The 13,761-nt window shown below is 46.9% G+C and overlaps 1 protein-coding gene across 1 annotated transcript in view; it reads right to left on the bottom strand.

Moving 5' to 3' along the window:
• EIF2AK2 (eukaryotic translation initiation factor 2 alpha kinase 2) overlaps window positions 1–13,761 on the bottom strand; it is a 90,694-nt gene that overhangs the window by 56,600 nt on the left and 20,333 nt on the right. The window contains exon 7 of the mRNA XM_040429575.1: window positions 771–846. Within this exon, the coding sequence (XP_040285509.1) occupies window positions 771–846 (76 nt within the window). The remainder of the gene's footprint in view (window positions 1–770; window positions 847–13,761) is intronic.

Here is a 13,761-nt window from a genome sequence, read left to right on the forward strand (position 1 = left end):
CGGAGAAGGCTGCCGCTAGTGTGAAACTAGCCTTACACAGACTCTACAGCAGCAAAATGATATTTAGAAAATTGATCAGTTTTGCACTTAGGGGTTAATGGATATGGACACCTTCACAATGAAACATTATCATTTGTTTCCTGTACATCTTAGAATGCAAGGAAGTGTGTGATAAATACACATTATTAGGAAAGGAGGTTCTGGTCAGGCGCAAAATCACTGGTGAAGCAGGTCTTTGAAGATCAAATCTGCTTTATTTTCATAGATAAAACATTGTGTTTCGGGGCTCGTTTTAAAAATATATTAAACCGATGAGAAATAGACACAGACCGAGGGAGAGAGTCACATGACCGCCTCTCTGCGATCACATGGTGTGGGCGGGCTGGCAGAGAACCTTCCTGCTGTTGGAGCGCTGGCGCATGCGCTCAACTGCACTATAGCTCTGCGAAGTAGTAAAGTCATGTGATCGCAAATCCCTGCGATCACATGGCTAGTGGCCATGGGAACGGGGACGCTTATGTGCGTCTGCAAGAAGCGCGATACATACATATTCAGGAGCTTGTCATGATCGCAAGTCTTGCGATCACCCGATCGGTAGCCGGGGGGGGGGGGGGGGGGGGGGATCAGACACTTGGGTCAGAAGCACATCGTCCCTGTTAAGGTTCTGATGTAAATGATGGGATAGAAATAGAATTAAAAGGTAGGATAGAACGGTGGGGATTGATACCAATTAAAATACACATTATTAGGCACTTTTCTGAAGATAATACCTCAAAATTTGCAGATGCTGAATCGGGGAATCCATTTTGCAAAAACCCTCTGTTACCACTGATGTCACCACCGACGCTAAAAATGAAATATTAATTCATATTATTAAAACGATGGAAGTACGTGGCTGCTTTTGTACATAAATAACACCACATCTGTCCATGCGTTGTGTCTGGTATTGCAGTTCAGCTACATTGGAATGAATGGGGCTGTGTTGCACTACCTGTCACAACTGGTGGACATGTTTTGATTTTCCAATCTTGTGCAATCTCTTTAACCTTTACTAATGCAAAGTGTTATGTCTTTACAACTCTCATTAAATGATAACTGTCACATTTCGACCCTAATTTCAATTTTCATATATGTAGTTACTAATAACATGATATTCCAGAATCAGTTACTATTAGACTGACTTACCCCATATTTAATAAGATTTAGCCCTTAGCAACCAGTCTGCATAAAACTGCAATCTCACTATTCAGTTAAGATGGCCGCCACTGCCCTCACCCTGAGGCTAATCCCGCCTGCCCTCACTATCCCGCCTGCCCTCACTAGCCAGTAACAATAGCCCCCCAAAAGTGTCAGTAACCAGAGCCCTCCCCCCTAAAGGGTTAATCTCCTGCAGCACAAAGGGGTCCTCTTACCACATGTTGCTTTCATTTATACACTGAGCAGATGGCAGATCTCCCTTCCCTGTTGTGCGCTGCTTCAACTCTGCATTCTCCAGCTCTGCTGAGTGAGGGAGCGTCTGCCAAGCGCAGGGACAGGGAGAAGTGCACACAGCCCAGGCACTGTTATCAGCTGCTGGGGAGGACCTGGCTTTAATCATTTACTTACAGTCCCTGGCTGTCAGTAATGTGACCTTGCACGCTGCATGAATCCTATTTTAAGCACAGGTAAAAGCAGGCAGTACAGGGAACAAAGATGTAGAATTAAGGGGTAATTGAATACACAGTTAAAAGTTGAAATAGGGCCACCAAGGTGATATTAATCACCACAATCCAATACTCCAAAAAAAAAAAAAAAACGACAGTTCTCCTTTAAGACCTTGTCAATTAAAGGTTTTTTTCAGCAGTTTTGACCCTTGACAGTATTAGGTAGGTGAGTGTAAAGAAGTTTAAACATACCTTGTGACAGGTCAAGTTATTTTTGTGACTGAGGAAAACAGGTTTTAATCCCCCTGGCGCTGTGGTTGCAAATGTTCAATAGATGAAATCTTTATTTGCAGTGCCCCAAGCTTTCTGAACACTCCCCAATTCTTCCTCCCGACCAAGATACCGCTAGAACCATAACTCAGAGCAGACGGGAGGAGTTAGGCTCAATTCACACCTGAGCGTTTTACAGCGCGTTCCTACGCGCTGTAAAACGCTCAACAAGGAGAAACCAATGCTTCCCTATGGGAATGGTTCTCACCTGGGCGTTTTACAGCGCGTACGATCGCGCTGTAAAACGCCCGACGCTCACACAAGTTCTGTAGCGTTTTTTTGGGCGCTTGTCGCGCGTTCCCGTACTATAGACTTTCGGGAACGCGCGACACTGTGTGCACGCTTGTCTCTGTATGCGCGCTTGTAAACGTCCGTACAATCGCGCATACAGAGCGCTCCTTTCAGAACGCTCAGGTGTGAATTGAGCCTTAGGGAGTGTTTAGTACATGACAGAGGTGAATGGGGCTGTCTTGTTGTTCCTGGCATAGAAGGTGGTCATGTGCAGGAGAAATCAGTGAAGGAGTCGCAACACTAAGGCTCAGTTCACACCTGAGCGTTTTACAGCGCGTTCCTACGCGCTGTAAAACGCTCAACAAGGAGAAACCAATGCTTCCCTATGGGAATGGTTCTCACCTGGGCGTTTTACAGCGCGTACGATCGCGCTGTAAAACGCCCGACGCTCACACAAGTACAGGAGCGTTTTTTTGGGCGCTTGTCGCGCATTCCCGTACATAGACTTTCGGGAACGCGCGACACTGTGTGTACACTTGTCTCTGTATGCGCGCTTGTAAAGTCCCGTACAATCGCGCATACAGAGCGCTCCTTTCAGAACGCTCAGGTGTGAACTGAGCCTTAGGCTGGGTTCACACTTGAGCGTTTTACAGCGCGTTCAAACGCGCTGTAAAACGCTCAACACATGAAAACCAATGCTTCTCTATGGCCCTGGTTCTCACTTGAGCGTTTTACAGCGCGTTTGAACGCGCTGAAAAACGCCCTACGCTCAAACAAGTTCTTGAGCTTCTTTGGGGCGTTTTGACGCGCGTTTGTGGCCATAGGACACTGCAGTCAATCACACAAACGCGCGTCAAACGCGCGTTTACTATTGCGAAAAACGCGCATAAAAACGCGCGACAAAAACGCTCGTTAAACGCGCATATCAAATACGCTCAGGTCTGAACCCAGCCTTAAGGCTCTTTCACACGAGCAGATGCCGTGCGGGTAATCCGCTGCGTGAAAGAGAGCCAAACCCTGCTCCGGACAGCAGAGACACGGAGCATTAACATGATTGATAATGCTCTGTGCCTCTCTGTGACCTTTTTACTACAAAATCATGGTGACAACTTTATCTCACTGTGATTTTGTAGTAAAAAGGTCAGAGAGGCACAGAGCATTATCAATCATGTTAATGCTCCATGTCTCTGCTGTCCGGAGCAGGGTTTGGCTCTCTTTCACGCAGCAAATTACCCGCATGGCATCTGCTCGTGTAAAAGAGCCCTTAGGGTCACACTCTGCACAGAACATTGGAGGCATACCTTGGGAGGATATAGGCATACAGTAGCGTATGTCACCCATAGGTTCCCATGTTTAAAAAAATCATACACTGCAATGTATATTTTGTTTTTACAGAATGTCTCTATATGGAACAGTTAAAGGAGTTGTCTGGGTTCAGAGCTGAACCCGGACATACCTCCATTTTCACCCAGGCAGCCCCCCTGACTTGAGCATCGGAGCAGTTCATGCTCCGATACTCTCCTTTGCCCTGCACTAAATTACGCAGGGCAAAGGCATTTTCAGGAGTTCTGGTGACTAACCGGGCTCTCCATGGGGCTGCCAGGAAGCCCGGTGATGTCACCGGCACTCATGGGCGGGCTTTAGCGCTGCCCTAGCCAGTAAAACAGCTAGGGCGGCCCTAAAGCACGCCCATCAGAGCCGGTGACATCACCGAACACACTGCCAGGCGGAAGTTTCCATCCGGCAGTGTGTTGTTGTAAACAAAAGAGCCTGTGCCTTGCGCGATCTAGCGCAGGGCAAGGGAGCACATCGGAGCATGAGATGCTCCAATGCTAGCATTAGGTGTGCTGCCTGGGTGAAAATATGGGTATGTCCGGGTTCAGCTCTGAACCCGGACAACCCCTTTAAGAAAAAGGTATATCAATGTATACTACCCCAGTAAATGGGGAAGGAAACCCTTTTGGCATTCATCCAGCGAATGGGGATCTGTGGATAAATTTTGTATATGCACTGAGAACTTGCTCAATGCATATGCCAAAACAACACCAAAAACATAATGTAAATAGGTCCATAAAGGGTTTCCAGCATGCATCGAAATTTTATCTAGGCCTGAGACACTGCTGCATCTAATATAAAGCTGAGTGTATGTATGTATGTGTGTGCCAAGGAATTTGGCACACAGGTACATCAGGTGTCTGGGAAGGTTTTAGACCGGGTCTCAGCTCTCTAGCATGTACCGTTCCTGAGAAATTCCCAAAAAATGCAAAGACCTACATGACCTACATTAGCCAATAGAAGCCTGCAGGTCTTTCTCTTCATATCCCAACTTCATATCCCAACTGCCATACACACGGTCACATGTCTCTTATCAGCCAATAGAAGCTCACAGGTCCTTAGTCTCCACATACACACAGTTTTACACCAGGTTTCCATAACAACCCACGCCCCTCCCTCTCTGCAGCCGACAGGGATTAAAAAAATGAAGGTAAAAATCAACTGCTCTACATGAGGCTTGCTGTACCAAGTGGCTGCTGATTAAGTGGAGTTTAAAGAACAGGAGTTTAAGAGAAGGAGCAAGAAACTAAGGTTTGATACAATTTCCTTGTGTGTTGTTGGCTTGATTCTAGCTAGTCCTCCAACTACAGCAGACAGGGTCTAAATCTAACTCATATTTACTGTTTTCCTACTTTACTGTTCATCCCCATTTAAACATGTGCTCCATGTGTGTCCTGTGCAATGTATGCATGCCTTGAAGGGCCTTTCGAGGGTTACATAAATACATAGTTAAGGGTACTTTCACACTAGTGTTTTTGTTTTCCGGTATTGAGTTCCGTTACAGGAGCTCAATACTGGAAAAAAAACTGATCAGTTTTATCCTAATGCATTCTGAATGGAGAGAATTCCATTCAGGATGCATCAGTTCAGTCCCTCTTACGTTTTTTGGATGGAGAAAATACCGCAGCATGCAGCAGTTTTCTCTCCGGCCAAAAACACTGAACACTTGCCGGAATGCCGGATCCGACATTAATTTACATTGAAGTGTATTAGTGCCATTAAGTGTTCTGGCAAAACAGATTCGGCTTTCCGGTCTGTGCATGCGCAGACCTTTAAAAATGCCCAAAAAATTAATACTGGATCCGTTTTTCCGGGTGACACCGGAGAGACGGATCCGGTCTTTCAATGCATTTGTCAGACGGATCCTCTGCCGCAAGTGTGAAAGTACCCTAATACAGTTGAAAAAAAGACATACGTCCATCAAGTTCAACCAAGGCATAGGTGGGGATGCGAATCCCAAAAGGAATTGAGACTCAGATTTCTACACGTTTTCATAAGCATTAATGTTTTTTGCTTTTAAGAATTCGTCTAAACCCTTTTTGAAACTGTTCACTGTTCCTGATGTGACCACGTCCTGAGGAAGTCTATTCCACATCTTCACAGTTCTTACAGTAAAGAAGCTTTGACACTTCCGTAGACTGAACTTTTTTCTCTCCAGTCGGACGCAGTGCCCCCTTGTCTTTTGAGCGCATTTTACATGGAACAGCTTTTCACTGTATTTTTTGTATGGCCCATTTATATATTTGTATAGGTTAATCATGTCCCCCCTTAGACGTCTCTTCTCAAGACTAAATAAATTCAATTATTTGAATCTTTCTTCATAACTAAGACCCTCCATGCCCCTTATCAGTTTAGTCGCTCTCCTCTGTAGTTTTATCCAGCTGCAGTGCATCCTTTCTATGTACTGGTGCCCAGAACTGAACTGCATATTCCAGATGAGGCCGCACCAGCTCTTTGTAAAGTGGTAGTATTACATCCCTGCCCCGCGAGTCCATGCCTCGTTTAATGCATGACAATATCCTGGTGGCCTTAGAAGCAGCTGATTGACATTGTATGCTGCAATTTAATCTACCATCCACAAGGACACCCAAATCCTTCTCTATATGTGACTCTCCCAGTGCTACATACCCTAGGACATCTGAAGCACAGAGATTTTACTACCAAGATGCATAACTTTACATTTGTCCACATTGAACCTCATTTGCCAAGTTGATGCCCAATCACTCAGAGTGTTCAGGTCAGCTTGTAGTGTGTGGACATCTTCCATAGACCGTACAGTTCTACACAGCTTAGTGTCATCTGCAAAAATAGATATGGTGGTATTAATCCTGTCCTCAATAGCATTAATAAATAAATTAAATAATAATAAAGAACCCAGCACTGAACCTTGGGGTACACCACTTATAACCTGGGACCATTCTGAATAGGAATCATTGACTACAACTCTCTGGACACGGTCCTTTAGCCAGTTTTCAATCCAATTACAAAATATACTTTCCAAGCCAATAGACCTTACTTTAGTTATTAAGTGTCTATCAAGGGGCAGTATCAAAAGCCTTTGCAAAATCCAGAAACACTACATCTACAGCCGCCCCTCTGTCCAGGCTACTACTTACCTCCTCATAAAAACTAATCAGGTTCGTCTGACAACTTCTGTCCTTGGTAAACCCATGCTGGTTATCACTTATAATAATATTTATAGTCACATACTCCTGTATATAGTCCCTTAAGAGTCCTTCAAACATCTTTATGGACACCACGTTTGCCTTGCGCCAATCACTTGGCACTGTACCAGTACCTAGATAATCTTTAAAAATTATAAACAGGGGCACAGCAATGACTGAACTGAGCTCTTTAAGCACTCTTGGGTGTAATCCATCTGGACCCGGAGCCTTATTCACATTTACCCTATTTAACTTCTCTTGGACCATATCTACAGTTATCACACCAAAAAAGGCAAATCCGAGTACAAAGCACTACAATCAGTCTTTATTAATACATAACAAAATAATCACAGTATTAAAATGGTTGGTGGTACAAGCATAAACAAGGCTAATAATGCCCTAGCAGGAGGTATAGACTAATGGTAAAATACAAACATATAGCTGGACGATTAATAAGCCAAGGTATACAACACTCTACATGATATAATGTTGAGACCTAAATAAAGTGCAAGTGTATGAACTCAACTCACATGTACTTACTAAGGCAGCCCAAGCAATTAATGTACAAATGTGTTACCATACCAAAAAGCAGTCTCCTCCCGCGTCCCGACTCGCGTTTCGCTAATGCTTCATCAGGGACGTTTCAAAACAACAACGGTCGTGTGCATGAGCCCAAATGGGGAGGGTGCAACTGCCCTAGGGGAAAAAAATCGGCTAGAGGAGCTTTTAAACTAGGATCTGGAAGGGGGAGGTCATACTAATAAGGGGGTAGCTAGTGTAGATACAGAGTGGGTTATAGAAGGGGACAGCAGGGATTTAGTGGGGGCCAGATGGATTACACCCAAGAGAGCTTAAAGAGCTCAGTTCAGTCATTGCTGTGCCCCTGTTTATAATTTTTAAAGATGTTTGAAGGACTCTTAAGGGACTATATACAGGAGTATGTGACTGTAAATAATATTATAAGTGATAACCAACATAGCTTTACCAAGGACAGAAGTTGTCAGACGAACCTGATTTGTTTTTATGAGGAGGTAAGTAGTAGCCTGGACAGAGGGAAGGCTGTGGATGTAGTGTCTCTGGATTTTGATACTGTCCCTCATAGACGCTTAATAAGTAAAGTAAGGTCTATTGGCTTGGAAAGTATAGTTTGTAATTGGATTGAAAACTGGCTGAAGGACCGTGTCCAGAGAGTTGTAGTCAATGATTCCTATTCAGAATCGTCCCAGGTTATAAGTGGTGTACCCCAAGGTTGCGTGCTGGGCCCTTTATTTTTTAATTTATTAATGATATTTAGGAGGGGATTAATAGCACCATATCTATTTTTGCAGATGACACTAAGCTGAGTAGAATTGTACGGTCTATGAAAGATGTCCATAAACTACAGGCTGACACTCTGAGTGATTGGACATCAACTTGGCAAAAGAGGTTCAAATGTAAAGTTATGCATCTTGGTAGTAATAATCTTTGTGCTTCACATGTCCTAGGTGATGTAGCACTGGGAGAGTCACATATAGAGAAGGATTTGGGTGTCCTTGTGGATGGTAGATTAAATTACAGCATACAATGTCAATCAGCTGCTTCTAAGGCCACCAGGATATTGTCATGCATTAAACGAGGCATGGACTCGCGGGGCAGGGATTTAATATTACCACCTTACAAAGCTATACAAATATATAAATGAGCCATACAAAAAAATACGGTGAAAAGCTGTTCCATGTAAAATGCGCTCAAAGATTGGAGAGGAAAAAGTTCAGTCTCCGGAATCGTCAAAGCTTCTTTACTGTAAGAACTGTGAAGATGTGGAATAGACTTCCTCAGGACGTGGTCACAGCAGGAACAGTAGACAGTTTCAAAAAGGGTTTAGACTAATTCTTAAAAGTAAAAAAATTAATGCTTATGAAAACGTGTAGAAATCTGAGTCTCAATTCCTTTTGGGATTCGCATCCCCACCTATCCCTTGATTTAACTTGATGGACGTACAGTAGGTCTTTTTTCAAACGTATTAACTATGTAACCATTGTGAGACAGTGACAGGTCTCACACAGGTTAGAGGCAAGGAACGGGTGGATAGTGCGGTCCACCCCCCTATTCCACCACAGGTGAGACCAGCTGGAGGTACTCAGCCTGGCATAAAGCACCTCCCAGGGTGTCAGCAAGGGGGGAGTGTGTTACCTGTGGACAGAGGCCTGGAGGCTCGGTCTGTGTGGCCTCATCTGGGCAAGGCTGAGGGACCACAAGGCTGGGAGATAGCCTGGAGTTGGGTGACAAAGCGACGCCTTGAGCCACAATCCCCCACAAGAGACACTGGATTGGAGACAGTGGGCGTGCCGTGCCCTGTACAGCCAGGAGGCTGTGGGACATTGGCTGAAAAAGCCGCATGTGATCACAGGGTGTGAACAGTGACTTAGGTGAGTCAGGAATTTTGTGTTTAGTTAGAGCCTGGACGGGCGAGTGTTTATTGTTTTGTATTTGCTGGTGTGGCACAATAAATGCACTGTTTGGACCTGAAACCTGGTGTCCTGAAGCCGTATCTGTGAGAATGACCTCCGGAGAAGAGCTAACCCCTCACACCATGTAACTTCTGTCAGCTGAAGGGGTGGGAGGGAGGGTGACTTTCTCCCTGCAGCTCACGCTCAGACAGCACAGTGCTGCTTCTGAGAGTGAGCTGTTCAAAAGGACATCCCTGCGTGAGATATTCCCAAAAAATGCGTTGGCCAATAGAAGGCTGGTCACATGACCCTTATCAGCCAATAGAAGCTTGCAGGCCCTTAGTCTCCACATACACACAGTTTTACACCAGACTTCCATAACAACGCAGCCATTTTTCTTCACTGCTGTAGGCAGTGGCGTACACACAATCCATGGGGTCCCGGTGCAAAACTGATCCATGGGGCCCCCTCCCTGTCAACCACCCCCAACCCACCGCGGCCCCCCTGCCCAACCTGTCGATGACACACTTATGGGGGATCTGTCGATGGCACACTTATGGGGGATCTGTCGATGGCACACTTATAGGGGATCTGTGGATATCATAATTATGGGGGGGATCTGTGGAGGACGCTGTTATGGGGGGGATCTGTGGAGGGCACATGCAGACCACATGTGGTTGTAGTAGTTGCATGACATAAAATCTCCAAGCAGGCCAGGTATTATTCATACAGACATTCATTTCAATCGATTGCCAAAAATGCGGACGGCACACTGTGTGTTGTCTGCATCCGTTTGTACGTTCGGTCTGACCGCAAAAAAAATTGAACATTTCCTATTCTTGTCCGTTTTGCAAACATGGATAGGACATTTCTATAGCAGTTTAAAGGGGTTTTCCCAAGTGTTTTCTCTTTTACTAATGACCTATTGTCTAGATAGGTCAGCAGTATTTGACCGGTGGGGGTCCGACACCTCACAGTAGCGCCGCGGCCTTCTGGCAGCTTTTCCTAAGCCATGTAACATCACATTCATTGGTCACATGGCCTAGGTGCAATGAATGGCGCTGAGCTGTGACACCAAGTAGAGCCGCTATACCATGTACTGTACAGCGCTGTGTTTGATGAGCAGAGATAATATACTACAGGGGAGTACAGAAGTATTGCTCATGTAGTAGTACTGTGCACACTGTTACACCAGACTCTTGTATCGCTCATAAACAGTACCAGGGTTTACCTAATCCAGCCTAGGGTCAGTAAATTACAAGGTGTGACATAATGCACAGGACTACTTTCCATAGATAATGGAAGCACTGGCCTGTGTATGAAGTAACTGTAGCACTGTGCACACTATAGCCATTGGGGGAGATTTATCTAAACTGGTGTAGAGGAAAAGTGGCTTAGTTACCCATAGCAACCAGTCAGATTCCACCTTCCATTTTTCAGAGCTCCTTTGGGAAATGAAAGGTGGAATTTGATTGGTTGCTATGGGAAACTAAGCCAGGTTTCCTTTACACCAGTTTTAATAAATACCTCATTGTCTGTTATCAGATGCCACTTATCCCAGATACCAAGAAGTGAATAAGCCTCCCATTACTGGAAGGACACAATCAGGAATCCTTCAGTGTCTGCAGTGCACCCTCTCCTCCCCTGACCACAGCAGTTGCAGGCTCACACTATCCCATGTCCTGCAGACCAGCCAGCTGCTACACTGTGCCTGTTATGGGTATTATACAGGCTTGCTGGTGCCTACCTAGTGTAAATCTAGTACTCCACAGTTCATTATGGGATGTGGCTTCAGGTTTCAGCAGGAGGCAGATCACAAGAACTTCTGCCGGCAGGTGAAGACAGGGGGCGGAGCCAGTGCTCTAGGGACAGCAGACAGTGCCACAGACTCCATATGACAAGTCCAGGCCTGGTATGGGGTAACTGGGAGCAGTGGGGATAATGGCAAGGAGGTAGGGGGAGCCTAGACCGGAGGCCAGCCAGAAGAGAGCACACAAGGGAAGCTGAGACTCTGAGGAGCGTCCAGGCCAGGTCTCCTATGTCAGGCCTGCTCTTCTATTCCTGTCTGAAACAGACAGGAATAGAAGAGCTTTGACTCATCTCACAGGGTTCGCCCTATGGTTACAGCGGCCCTGGGAAGAAGCGTAGCAATTACTCGAGTCCTCACTCTCCTCTCCCTCGCTCATTTTGGCCTGCTGTTTGTAAGTCAGTGGGGAGGAGGCGGGGACACTGGCGGGGCCGGTGCAGTGACTCTACTCTAATACACCGGCCCCGCACACAGCTGTAAGGGCTCTTTCACACTTGCGTTGTCCGGATTCGGCATGTACTCCACTTGCCGGAATTACACTCCGGATCCAGAAAAACGCAAGTGTACTGAAAGCATTTGAAGATGGAACCGTCTTCAAAATGCTTTCAGTGTTACAATGGCACCCAGGACGCTATTAAAGTCCTGGTTGCCATAGTAGGAGCGGGGAGCGGGGGAGCAGTATACTTACAGTCCGTGCGGCTCCCGGGGTGCTCCAGAATGACGTCAGAGCGCCCCATGCGCATGGATGACGTGTCCATGTGATCACATGATCCATGCGCTTGGGGCGCCCTGACGTCACTCTGGAGCGCCCCGGGAGCCGCACGGACGGTAAGTATGCTGCTCCCCCGCTCCCCGCTACACTTTACCATGGCTGCCAGGACTTTAGCGTCCCGGCAGCCATGGTAACCATTCAGAAAAAGCTAAATGTCGGCTCCGGCAATGCGCCGAAACGACGTTTAGCTTAAGGCCGGATCCGGATCAATGCCTTTCAATGGGCATTAATTCCGGATCCGGCATTGCGGCAAGTGTTCCGGATTTTTGGCCGGAGCAAAAAGCGCAGCATGCTGCGGTATTTTCTCCGGCCAAAAAACGTTCTGTTCCGGAACTTAAGACATCCTGATGCATCCTGAACGGATTTCACTCCATTCAGAATGCATGGGGATAATCCTGATCAGGATTCTTCCGGCATAGAGCCCCGACGACGGAACTCTATGCCGGAAGACAAGAACGCAGGTGTGAAAGAGCCCTAAAGTATATTCACAAAGCTTTTAATCTTTGTAAAAAAAAAAAAACTGCTGTACTTACTAAGGGCTCTTTCACACTTGCGTTGTTGGGTTCTGGCATAGAGTTCCGTCGTCTGGGCTCTATGCCGGAAGAATCCTGATCAGGATTATCCCAATGCATTCTGAATGGAGAGAAATCCATTCAGGATGCATCAGGATGTCTTCAGTTCCGGAACGGAACGTTTTTTGGCCGGAGAAAATACTGCAGCATGCTGCGCTTTTTGCTCCGGCCAAAAATCCTGAACACTTTCTGCAAGGCCGGATCCGGAATTAATGCCCATTGAAAGGCATTAATCCGGATCCGGCCTTAAGCTAAACGTTGTTTCGGCGCATTACCGGATCCGACGTTTAGCTTTTTCTGAATGGTTACCATGGCTTTCAGGACGCTAAAGTCCTGTTTGCCATGGTAAAGTGTAGTGGGGAGCGGGGGAGCAGTATACTTATCGTCCGTGCGGCTCCCGGGGCGCTTCAGAGTGACGTCAGGGCGCCCCACGTGCATGGATGACGTGTCGCATGGATCACGTCATCCATGCGCATGGGGCGCTCTGACGTCATTCTGGAGCGCCCCGGGAGCCGCATGGACTGTAAGTATACTGCTCCCCCGCTCCCCACTACTACTATGGCAACCAGGACTTTAATAGCGTCCTGGGTGCCATAATAACACTGAACGCATTTTGAAGACGGATCCGTCTTCAAATGCTTTCAGTTCACTTGCGGTGTTACAGATCCGGCGGGCACCTCCGGCAAATGGAGTGCACGACGGATCCGGACAACGCAAGTGTGAAAGAGGCCTAACTAGGGTGGCATGAGATGCAGACTCGCCGCTGGCAGCTTGAGCTTAACATCTCTACCTCCGTCATGTGACTCCTGCCCCGCCTACCTGCTTCATTCATAAAGTGGGAGGAGCAGGCAGACGGGGCAGGAGACGCATGACGGAGATGTTTCTGACACTGACTGCAGGGGCCAGGAAGAGTCCACAGGAGCCGGGCCCCTTGGAGTGCCGGGCCCGGTCGCAACTGAGACCCCTGTATGTACGCCACTGGCTGTAGGTCAGCTTTAGGCTAGGGTTACATGGTCAGCTGTAGGGCTCTTTCACACTTGCGTTGTTCTTTTCCGGCATAGAATTCCATCATCGGGGCTCTATGCCGGAAAAATCCTGATCAGGATTATCCCAATGCATTCTGAATGGAGAGAAATCCATTCAGGATGCATCAATATGTCTTCAGTTCAGGACCGGAACGTTTTTTGGCCGGAGAAAATACTGCAGCATACTGCGCCTTTTGCTCCGGCCAAAAATCCTGAACACTTGCCGCAAGGCCGGATCCGGAATTAATGCCCATTGAAAGGCATTAATCCGTATCCGGCCTTAGTGCTAAACGTCGTTTTGGCGCATTACCGGATCCGACGTTTAGCTTTTTCTGAATGGTTACCATAGCTGCCAGGACGCTAAAGTCCTGTCTGCCATGGTAAAGTGTAGTGGGGAGCGGGGCGCCCCGACGCCACCCCGGAGTGCCCCGGGAGCACACTGCTCCCCCGCTC

Source organism: Bufo bufo, chromosome 4, assembly GCF_905171765.1.
Source record: "Bufo bufo chromosome 4, aBufBuf1.1, whole genome shotgun sequence".
NCBI classification, from domain to species: domain Eukaryota; kingdom Metazoa; phylum Chordata; class Amphibia; order Anura; family Bufonidae; genus Bufo; species Bufo bufo.